At 40.0% G+C, this 12,374-nt stretch overlaps 1 protein-coding gene across 1 annotated transcript in view; it reads left to right on the top strand.

Moving 5' to 3' along the window:
• Positions 1-12,374, top strand: part of SYNJ1 (synaptojanin 1) — a 2,168,218-nt gene that overhangs the window by 1,053,320 nt on the left and 1,102,524 nt on the right. Inside the window, exon 15 of the mRNA XM_044071423.1 lies at positions 46-130. Coding sequence (XP_043927358.1) covers positions 46-130 — 85 coding nt within the window. The remainder of the gene's footprint in view (positions 1-45; positions 131-12,374) is intronic.

Consider the following 12,374-nt stretch of genomic DNA (forward strand, 5'->3'; position numbering starts at 1 on the left):
TCTGAATACAAAATTAAATGATATACTTATCTTTTGAAATTTCAGACAAGAAAAGTAAACCTTATGATATATTTGCCATTGGATTTGAAGAAATGGTGGAGCTCAATGCTGGTAATATTGTTAATGCAAGGTAGGTCATAAAGCACACTTGGTAGGTGCCTCCTCTTTAAGTTGTTTATTTTTCTATAAAACAGCGCCAAATATAGAATTTGTGAAAGTAAGGGCTTAATATGCTGGAAGGCCCAAACTGTTGGACATTGGTTATACAGGGCTTAGGGTGTATTACACAGTAAGCTAGTGGGAGTCAGCTTCACTTTACTACATCATCTACTTACTGTATGAGCTAAGCATGTCAGCCTATTAGTGTGGAGTCATTCAGACTCTTGAATATTAAATTGGTGAACCCAGCAGAAAAAAAGTCAGTTGAGAACAGGCAGGATACTTCTGGTAAAATAACCCCAGAACTGTACAGTCAGTCATTTTGTTTGTACACAATTGTAATCATACTCTGGTTTGTTGTGGTCAGACCTGTTTTAGTTTATTGATATGCTTTATTAATTGATTGATTATGGAGGTATGCAGTTACTGCTTTCAGTAATCGCAAATTCCAAAATAATTTTCAGCTAATATAAAAATTAGGCTCAGGTTTTGTAATATTTAGCATTAATTGTACATTCTATTTGTAGTATTCTTTGCCAATATTTTTTTTATTTGAAATCTTTGATGTACATAACTGTTAAATAAATTAAATCGCACTTTTTAATATGAGACATTACATGCAGTTTAAAATCAAGTTCAATTGACATATTCATCTGTACTTTTATAATAGCAATTTTAACTTATCTCAGTATTGATAATAATTTTTTTACCATTTCATCTCAAATAAAAAAGAGCACATTTCATTATGGCATATAATAGTGGCTCAATTAACAAACTCAATTTTACTTAATAGGGATTTGTTTTTCCAATGCATTGTGGCAGCTTTTCTTGTTGTGGCCAATAAAGCCCCTAAATGAACGTATTGTGAGCATTAATGTATCCAGGAATTTAAGCATTTGTTAATATCAAGGACATCTTTCAGTTTGCAAAACTTTATAAAGATCTGGATATCTTCCCAATATTTACTATTTTTCTCTCATTTAAAAATATACAATACCAGTCTACTTTCATTGTTTTGTTACATTTCCAACAGACATCTTCAGTCTTTTATATATTGTTAAATTTTGTATGGTGTAGTATAATTTCTGTCTTCTTCTAAGTGAAGTTTTTCCAGAAGATGCTGGTTGCTGTCAAACCTACAGATTTTAAAATCAGTGTTCACTATTGTCATCTGTTACTCTTTATAATCCATATTTAGTATAATTCCAGTATACGTTATCTTTTTTTGTTTCTATAACTAATATCAGTTTATGTAGGTTGCATAAAGAAGGCTTTATGTCCCTATTGCCATTTATACTTATAAAGTAGTAGTCTAAATTTTTTGGATAACTATTTTTTTTTCTGTCACTAAATTTTTCCCCTTCATTTTTAATCTTATGTTATAAATTAGGACCCAGTTTTCAAGTTTCAGTTTAGATTTAGCCCCAAACCTATCTGGTGATATAGTGGTGACTCAGTTTAGAAAATGTGACCAATAAATGAGCTTTTGTTTTAATTCTAATATTTTGCTTTCAATAAAGCTTTGTGTGCATGCCAAAGACAAATAGTAAATAACAAGGTCTTTAATGCAGAGTATTTAAGTGTAAATTGTGGAGGTTTTTATTTGAATATTAATATATTTTGATATTTTTAATCTGGAGGTAGGAATACAATGATTTTTAGTTATCCATAGTTCTGTATTATTTACAATATTCAAAGAAAAGGAAATATATTTTAATAATGAATAATCACACATAGCGTTATGTCTTAACTTCCATTGTGTATTATAGTAATGGTTTAACCAATATAAGATAGTTTTGAAAAATAATACTAAGACATAATTTTCATCAGCTGTAAATCCATTTCCTCCTATACTGCATATTTTGATGTAGTTTGTGTAAGCTCTTTCGAATCTTAGATGCCATAATAAATTTAACAGTATCTTGTTTATTTTTAATAGCTTCTTTTTCCATGAACCAAAGCACTTGTTTGAATAACATGTAATATTTTGAGAAGTTATATTATTTTAGGTATCTTCAATCTGTCCTTAAATTAAAAAAGTCTTATTCCACTTGTTTATTATTATTAAACTCCTTAATCACATTGCTGTACTTTTTTATAATGGAATGTGGATTGTCTGAGATATGCATATATTTCTAGATATTCAGTACATTTTTAGCTGATAACAAGCAGTACCTGTAGAAACAATCTTGTTTAAGTTCTGATTAACTTATAACAATTATTTTTTTGCCATTATTAAATGTAATTTTAGAATTAAAAAATGAGTCATACTTTTCTTTAAATTAATTGTTTATATCATATTTTCAATAAGACATTTTCCCCAAATGGTTACATTTTAGACTGACATATTTCATTAAATTTAAAGCCTTCAGTTCTGGTGTTATTTCTAATATAATTTGCAAATAGTTCAGTTACTAATACACACATTAAAGGAAAGAGAGGGCAACCTTGTTTTGTTCCTTTATTTAGTTTAAATCCTTGACTTTAAAAGGAACTGATTTAAATGTGTGTTTTAGAATCTTGTTATAGATTTTTTAATAAATTATTCTTGAAATCTATGGAGTTCTAATAACTAAAGCATTTTTTTCTAGAGCTAGACTTGTAACTGCCAGCTTAGACCCATTTGTTTTAAATATTATCCTTGGTTTGTGCATGAAGTATAAATCCCATTTGATCTTTATGAATTACATTCTTAGGACTTTTACACTGCTAAAAGTTATTAAAATAAAAAAAATGCATTCTGTATTTAGTAGGGAAGTAGGTTCATGATCTTTCCCTTACTGCAGTGTTGGAGGTATTGAGTACTTCATGATGGGGAATATCTTTACCTTTCTGCACCATCAAAAACACATTTTTCCAATAAATGTATTGTATCTTTGTGTAATAATTTAGATATTCAGGAATAATATGGTTCAAACTAGGAGTGTTTTCTTTTTATGTTCCTTTAACTGATCTTTAGTTTAATGTTATATTTTTAATAACTGTGTGTTTTGTTCATTCTGGACTTTAATGTTCATTAAAATTTCTTTAGTTCCTCCAAGTCTTGTTGTTCTTTGTTATTTAATTCTTCATAGTATTTATTAAAAAGTTATTACATTTCTTCTGTATCTGAAGTGTTTTTCATCCTTTTCAATATTTTGCATACAATTTTGTTAGTTTTATTATTTAGTTTGGTTCTATTATCAAGTTTGTGTAAGCCTTTAGATGTCATAGTATGACTGTAAGTTTAACTTTGTCTAATGCTAATTATGTTCTGTGTGTCAATGTGTTGTCATTATTTCCATAACTAACTTAGTACTGCATTTGATTTCCTTCTGTACATTGTGGTTTTCAGTATGTAGTTTCTCTTGCAGTATTTTAATAGTATTCTCCTATTTTATAATTCTGTCCTCCCATTTTGTAATTCTATTTTACACCTGTTCTTCGATTTCTTTGTGCAACCACTCTTTAAAATCTGTCTGGTTAATTAAATATGCTGGAATTCTAGAGATTAAAGAAAATTCCCTGATATTCACTGTAAGATTTACCTGATCATATCTTACATCTTAAAGGGCAAGATATGACTACTAGTGTATGTTGTTTGGTTTGTAGATCAACTACTCTCTGTGCGTGCACTCTGTTCTAGTTAGGGTTCAAAATGCATAAGAATTGTCTGTGAAAACAAATAATGTTTCTCTACAATTATATATTTTTAAGGTTTACACATTCAGTCCATTTCTTAAGTACTTTTGCTAGGGCATAAAGAGCATAAATCCTAGTTTCCTTTTATGCACTTGTCTCATTTTTTTATTTTTCTTGGAAACGAATACATATTTGATGTAGTAAAACATTTTTATTGTATTCTGAAATAACTAAAGACATAAACCCATTGTGTCAGAAAATCCAAATAAAAATATTGGCACAAATGTTGTTTTTTCCCATAGGGTTGTTGTTTCTGTTTTCTTCTCTTTAAAGGTTGAAACTGCTGGAAGTTCATAATCTTTATTATGTATGTATTTTATGTCCTTTTCTAATAAATATGTTTCTTGAAGCAAAACCACCTTTACTGTATTAATATTCAGAAATTTAAATAGTGAACTTATTTTATTGCCATTGTTAGTGCTATATGTTAAGTTGTCAATCTCTCCTTCATTCTTGCTGGATGGGTTCGGAGCCGATCCTCGGCTCCGACTCGGCACTTGCTTTAGCTCGAGAACTCCTTTTACCAGCTCGAGGCAACCCTATATCCCATGATGCAAGGCGGAACTACCTCAGATCTCGTTTGCCGCTTAGCGAAAGAGGTCTCCTTTGCCAGCTGAGGTAAGTTTTTCTTTGTGAAATAAGAAAAAGATTAGTTAGGGGTTTATTTTTCCCTTTTAGTGTCAGTTTAGTCTGTAGTTAGTTACAGCCCACCCTATTCCCTTGTTTTCAAACTTTTTATAGTCTTTAATCTAAAGTTTTTTAGTCAGGCCTAGTTCCCCATTGGTTATTCCCTTCCTGTGTGTTTGTGTAAGGGATTAATTTGTGTGTTTGTTGGGATTGTTTGTGTTTCCATCCTCTTAGGATGTCAAAGGAAGGCAAGGTCTCAGGCTTCAAGAAGTGTGACCAGTGCTGTCAGAAAATGTCTCTGACAGACGGTCACACTTCTTGTGTTTATTGCCTGGGGCCTTTGCACCTGCAGGACTCCTGTGCTTTGTGTCATGCTTTTAGCCAGAGAGTCCTGCAGGAAAGGAGGAATAAGCTCATCCTCCGAGGCTTACTTAAGCCAGAAGGTTCTCCTCCTAAATTAGGGTCAGGAAAACCTCCTAAGCCACCGAAGGCTCAGGCTACAGTGTCCAAGCCTCCTCCGGTGGCTCCCGCTCCGTCGAGCCGACATCGCCCGCCGGAGCCGATATATCTTCTGTTCAAGTAGTGGGTTCGGCGCCGGCCAGCTCCGATACCCTGACTACTGTGGCTTTGTCGGCTCCGGCTGGAGCCGACACTTTATCCAGCATCGGAGCCGAGATATCCTCGGCTCCATCTGGAGTTAAAGGGACTTCGGCTCCGATGGCTTCGACCCGTAAGAGATCTCGGTCCCCTTCTATACTGAGTATCCACTGCCCGGGGTCTCCTCTTTTGTCGGAGCGGAGCCATCGGAGCCGATCTTCGAGATCTTCCAGGCTGTCTGACCACGATTTGGAGAGGGTGGTAAGCAGGCTGTTGAAGTCTCAGGCACTGGCCCAAATGCTCCATAGCCCGTCTCAACAGACTTCGGCTATAGCCCCAATCCTTGAACTTCCTCCTCCGACTCCACACCGGAGTTCGGAGCCGGAGCTTCTTGGGACAGCGACTGTTTCGATGCCGGAGCCGATACATCCTTCGGCTCCGCTGCCTCGGCCCGATCTCCTCCTTGAGACCTTCCTTGGAGGGATCCGGCCGCCGGGTTTCCACTGTCGGCCCGAGGGGCTAGTGGCATCGGACCCTTGTCCGACCCGCCTCCCTCTCGGGCTTCGGCTTTGGTAAGCTCGGCGCCGACATCGGCCTCGGAGCTTTCTCTCTCTTTGGAGCCGGCCATTCCTGTTTCTTCGGAGCGGGTGTGTACCGGCCTCCCGGGGAGGGGAGCCTTTGAGGTGATGAGGAGTGTCCTGGCCTCTGAGCCTGGTCAACGGTCCATCCCTCTAGCTCCTCCCTCTTCAGTGCCTGCAGATGCCTCTTGTCAACCTCTTGCTCACAGGCCCAGGGATCCATCGCCCCAGGTTTCCCCATTGGGAATTTCCTCCTCTTCCGAGGTCTCTCCTGATCCTGCAGGGGAACCCCCTCGGAAGAGGACGTGTAAGAGGAAACACACAGACTCCCCTGAGTCTACTACATCTGATACCGACTTAGATGAGTCGGAGGGTTCCCCACGGTCCCCCTCTGAGGATGTCTCCTTTTCAGACATCCTTGAGCTCCTCAAACAGAGGGGGAATTGGCCCTCTATTGACCCCTCCGAGGATGAGTCGGTATACCTGGAGGCTTTTGGATCCCGACCCTCCACCTCCTTGGGTGTCTCCGCCTTTCGACCCACTCATGCAGGTAGTGGCTCTGAAGGCGTGGGCGGCTCCAGATTCTGTGGAACCTGTCCCCAGAAGACCATCCAAATTCATTACGGCCCCTTCGGATAAACAGTTCCTTTCCAAAGGTGTCTCTGTGGATGCTATGGTGGTGGCGGCGGCCACTAAGAAGGAACTGGTGGATCCTTCAGTACCTGTCCATCCTCCTAACAAGGATTCTAGGACCATGGACAGGTATGGAAAGCGGATGTTTTCCTCAGCGACCTTTGCTATGCGTTCGCTGAATTATCTTTGTCACTTCACCAGGCTTCAACGAGATATTCTCAAAGAACTGGGTGAAGTAGTCCAGGATCCTTCTGCTGCTGGGGCTCAGGAAAAGATTGCCTCACAGCTTGCTATCCTGAATTCCATATCTAACTCCTCCATGTGGCTCATATCTTATGCTGCCGATGGAGCGAGCAGGGCCGCAGGCACAGGAGTGGCTCTTAGACGCCAAGCCTGGATGCGGCTGTGTAATTTTGCGGACCCCTTTAAGGTGTCCTTCACCAATACCCCCTTTGATGGTTCGGCTTTGTTCGGACCTCAGGTGAAGGATACTTTGACCAGGTGTGAGCAGGATGGTAAAACTCTTTCTGCTGTTGGAGTCCAATTTTCCACTCCTTCTAGACCATATCCCAAGGGTCAGAAGGGGGGGAAGATGTGGTTCCGTAAAGCCCAAGGAGCTACACCGGACACACGTGGTCAGTTTACCCCTAGAGGCAGAGGGGGTAACGACAATAGACGCTGCCCTAGAGGCAGGGGGGGTCCTCAGAACCAGGGCAACAGGGAGTCTCTTCCTGAAAAGCCCTTTCAACATCCCTGAGGTGTTGCCCGACTGTCCACCCTTGGAGGCAGTCGGGGGAAGGATTACACTGTACCCAGTAGCCTGGCAATCCCTATCCCAAGAGAAGTGGGTACAGTCGATTATATCCAAGGGTTACAAGATCCCCTTCGAAAGGTTTCCCGTACCTCTACAATCCCTTCCAGACATCTCACCCGGTCAAAGGGGTTTGGCAGAACAGGAGGTTTCAAAACTCCTAGAAAAAAGAGCCGTCCAGACAGTGCCGACAGACCAAGTAGGATCCGGCGTCTACTCAAGATTCTTTTTGGTCCCCAAAAGGACGGGAGATTGGAGACCAATATTAGACCTAAGCAATCTGAACAGATTTATCAAGAAGGCAAGATTCCGGATGGTCACGCTTCAGTCCATTCTGCCTTTTCTGGGCAAGGACAACTGGATGTGCTCTATAGACCTTCAGCATGCGTACTATCACAATAAAGATTCACAGACGCTCCAGAAGGTTTCTCCGCTTTCGGCTAGGGACCAGTCATTACCAATTCAGAGCACTGCCCTTTGGCCTCACTTCAGCCCCCAGAGTGTTTACCAAATGCATGGCAGTGGTCACAGCTCACCTGAGACGTCTAGGATTCCAGGTGTTTCCTTATTTGGACGACTGGCTCCTCTCCGCCACCACCAAGTGTCAGCTTCTTCAGTCCAGAGACTACACCCTACAGCTTTACAGGAAATTGGGAATTTCAGTAAATTTCGAAAAATCTTCTCTGCTGCCTTGCCAATCTATCACCTTTATAGGCGCAGAATTAAACACCGTCAAAATGTTAGCCAGACTAACAGATCAAAGAATTCTGGACATCCAAAAATTTGTTCGGCTTCTGTTACAAAGCAACAAGATCAAAGCCAGATTTGTCCTAAAGGTTCTGGGTCTTATGGCTGCGGCCATTGTTCTTCTACCACTGGCTCGCTTCCACATGCGTCTCCTGCAGTGGATGTTATTCACGCAGTGGTCGTACCACAATCTTCCGATGAGACACGAAATCTTAGTCACACAGTCGTGCAGGGCTCATCTGGGCTGGTGGATATCTTCCCCTCTTCTTCATCAGGGACGACCCTTTATTCCCCCTCCTCCAGTTGCCACAGTCACTACGGATGCCTCTCTGATCGGGTGTGGGGGGGGCATTATCAGGGCAGGATGGTCCACGGGACGTGGCAACCCATAGAATACCATCTGCACATAAATGTCCTGGAGATGAGAGCAGTGCTTTTAACATTGCAAGCCCTCGACGACTTTCTTCCCACGGGGACTATTGCAGTACAAACGGACAACATGTCCGTGGTCTGGTACATCAACAAACAGGGCGGAACCAAGTCCTATCCGTTATGTCGAGAAGCTCTCAGACTTTGGCAATGGGCGATCTCTTCTCAGCGGTTTCTGATAGCAACGCACATCCCCGGCAGGTCCAACCTATTGGCGGACAGGCTGAGCAGATCTATTCTGATGCCTCACGAGTGGTCTCTCAATCAATCAGTAGTGGATCAGATTTTTCTGAAGTGGGGCACTCCTTGTTGCGATCTTTTCGCTACCCAACAAAACAACAAGTGCCCAGACTATTTCACTCTATTTCCCTTCCAGGTCAACCCCTGAGAGACTCTCTAACCCAGGATTGGCCTCGGGGACTTCTTTATGCTTTTCCTCCCTTTCCCTTGATTCCACAAGTCATTCAGAAAGCCACCGTTTTGAGAGCCAAATTGATCCTCATTGCTCCATATTGGCCTCGACAAATTTGGTTTCCGTCTCTGCATCATCACCTTCTGGTGCAGCCATGGCATCTGGACCCAGTTCCGGATCTTTTGATCCATCAGTCGGGTCAGCAGCACCGGGCCATTCATTCTCTCAACCTCACTGCTTGGTTGCTCCACTTCCTTCCCTAGCCAGGCTACCAATGATTTCTGACTCAGAGACATTTTAGTGTCTTCTTTGAAGTCGTCCACTAGGACTATTTATGCTAGCAAGTGGCGACGTTTTTCGATTTGGGCAAACTCCAGAAATATTGATCCTTTTACTGCTCCCATACATTCTGTTTTAGATTTCCTGGCGGAGGTTTTTCATTCAGGATCCTCGTCATCTACAGTCAAAGTACAACTGGCTGCTATTTCCAAGTATCATACTGGCTTGCATGACAATAACATTATGTCTCATAGATTATGCAAGGCCTTTTTGAGAGGAGTTTTTCTCCTAAAACCACCTATAAAGCATCCTCCTCCGCAATGGGATCTAAACTTAATGTTGGCATCCTTGATACTACCTCCCTTCGAACCGTCTGCTTCTTGTTCTTTGAAGTTATTGACGTGGAAAACTATATTTTTACTGGCTGTCACTTCTGCAAGAAGGGTTTCCGAGATTCAAGCTCTCTGCATTCGTTCACCTTACTTGGTTTTTCATAAGGACAGGGTATCGTTAAGAACTAACCCTTCCTTTCTCCCCAAGGTTGTATCTCAAACCAATATTAACCAATCTATAGATCTACCAGTCTTTTTCCCTAACTATTCTGACAGAGCTGAACAGAAACTGCATTTTTTGGATGTCCATCGTCAGCTCAGGTACTACTTGCATAGAACTAAACAAATTAGAAAATCGGACCAATTGTTTCCTATGCAGAAAACAGGATAGGTCTTCCAGTTTCTAAAGTGACCTTATCCAGATGGTTGACTTCCACCATTTCCTATGTGTACTCTCTCAGAGGCAAACAACTATCTTCTAAGCCAAAAGCACACTCGACCAGGAGTCTATCCACTTCTGCAGCCTTTCAGGATAGGCTACCCATTGATACCATTTGTGCAGCGGCTACTTGGGCCACGCCTCATACATTTGTCTCTCATTACAAGTTGGATTTGGCCTCCAGAGATAGGGCCAGTTTTTGTTCCACAGTTCTCAAGAGTCTGTTCCATTGAGCCACCCGGGATACAGGTGCTAGGGACGCGGTCCCATCCAGCAAGAATGAAGGCGAGATTGACAACTTAACATTTAGAAGTTATGTACCTACCATAACGTTCCATGTTAGTTGTCTTCTCTCGCCTTCTTTCTTGCGTCCCTCCCTCCTTCCCCCTGGCCTGGACAGATCTTGGAGAGTTCCTATTAGATTGTTTCCTCCGGTACGTTGTTATGAGGATTTCTTTTAGGAACCATTGTTCCTAATTCTCTTAGGATAGTCTTTAGCAGGGTAAGTTAGCTGCCAGACGAGATCTGAGGTAGTTCCCCCTTGCATCATGGGATATAGGGTTGCCTCGAGCTGGTAAAAGGAGTTCTCGAGCTAAAGCAAGTGCCGAGTCGGAGCCGAGGATCGGCTCCGAACCCATCCAGCAAGAAAGAAGGCGAGAGAAGACAACTAACATGGAACGTTATGGTAGGTACATAACTTCTAATAATATTAAGTGATATAACTTTCAGAGTATTCATTTATTTTCTTTTCTTTACTTATAGCTACTCCTGTATCACCTGAATCATTAAACAGATTTATTTTTACTTTTATAAACATTATGATTTTTGTAATACTAATGCTACTACATCGTAAATAACTTACAACCAAATGAGTACTTAACCATTTAACATTTCAAACCTGTCTTACTGATATCAGTAAGATCATTCTGTTTCATTGTTTCCCAAGTTCTTAGCCTACTTTAGATCACTACATTGACTAATTCGGCCTAAAACAGATTCTAAAAAAATACAAAGATCAAGATGGAATCTTTGCAGATTGTGTAATTGTAATCATTTGTTTAGAATACATCCTTGCAATCCATATTTATTATGTTTGTCATATTTAACAGCACCCAAATCATTATAATACATATTTCAGCTTAAATGTATATACTGAGTCCCTTTAACTGTTTCTTCTTTTTTTTTTACTTTCCTTCTATTTCTGATACTCTCGTTTTAACTACATTGATATAGTATTTTAGTCCACAACAATTTCTTTCAACTCTCCTTCATGTTATCCACCAGTCTTTGTGTTTTCATGTCAATGTAAAATGCAGTATAAAAATTATTTCACATTAAAGTTTATTCTGTCTGAAGAATTTTTTTCCACCTCTTGAATCATTTATACTACCCATTCTTTAAAGTCCTCTTTTTTAACAAATTGGTGGGAATGCACCAGTGTCTCATTTTTACTGCATCTTTATCTTACTCTTTATTTGAGCATGATCTAAAATAATTAGTGGATGTGTTTCAAACCTTTTAATTAAATGCACATGCTCTTGTGAAGTATAACTTCTGTAATTTTTAACCCAGTTATTGTACGTAGGAGAGTAATATGTAAATTCTGTTTCAGTTCCCTACAAGTTAACTTCTATTTCCCAGCGGAGTATTGCACAAACTACCACATCAGCAGCTTGTGTTAAAAAAAAAAAACACTTTCCTCTTTGGGCTGTACTGCTGCTCTGCAAGCCAAGTAGATTTACTGGAACATTCCTAACTTCTTGGTCAGAAATGCAGTCCAAACCCTCTTTTCTGGCTTAATGTCAGTCCATCCTCCACCTCACATTTCAAATGTACATACTCTAGTTTATGGTATAGTGGATGTTGGATAAATTAAACTGTTACCATATGGTAAAGTCTCACTTGTGTAGTATGTTGATATTACTTGCTCTTAATTTACAGATACATGAATATGTGGAGTTATTGACGCTGGTAGCCTTAGACAAGGCTAGATAGACTGCTCCTTGAGTTTGTTTTTGAGGAGAGACACTCTAAAAGTAAATCATAATATTTGGGGTTTAACCCTGCCTACATTGTCTTCATGCTGATCAGTGTTTGACTGCCAGTGCTGTATTCCCTGTGAAGGATTTAGCTGAACTATGCCAATGTTCATTTAACCTTCTTGAGTGTGTAAGACACTTAAATGTAAAACCAGTCCTTGCTTTGGTACCAACATCCGATTTTTCTTTTATTTGTGTACTGATTCTCTCTCTCTTTTTTAATCTCCTGTACAAGTTATGTTCTGAAATTGAGGTTGTAAACCATTGCCAGTCTTTTCATTACAGGTTTTTGTGTTTGACTATTTTTTTTTCATTTCTTCAAGATGGATATTAATTCACAGATAAAAAGCAAGAGAACTGGCAGAGGAAAGTCATCAGATTAGGTTGTCAGAGAATTGATGAAATAAAAATCTGCTAGTGTTTCTGAGGAAGCCACTGTTTTGAACCATATTTTATACTAGAGGAAATGTGGTCATTTTCTAAAATACTGAAGATGTTTATCATAAGATCACTGTTGCATTAGTCTAAGCTTATGTGGGTTTAACCTGCCAAGAATAATATAACCGGACAGTTTCAAAAGCTTACGGGCACCTTCCATGGGCTGTAACCAT

The sequence above is a fragment of the Protopterus annectens genome, chromosome 5.part0 (assembly GCF_019279795.1).
Source record: "Protopterus annectens isolate FY-2018-M chromosome 5.part0, PAN1.0, whole genome shotgun sequence".
In the NCBI taxonomy this organism is placed as follows: domain Eukaryota; kingdom Metazoa; phylum Chordata; order Ceratodontiformes; family Protopteridae; genus Protopterus; species Protopterus annectens.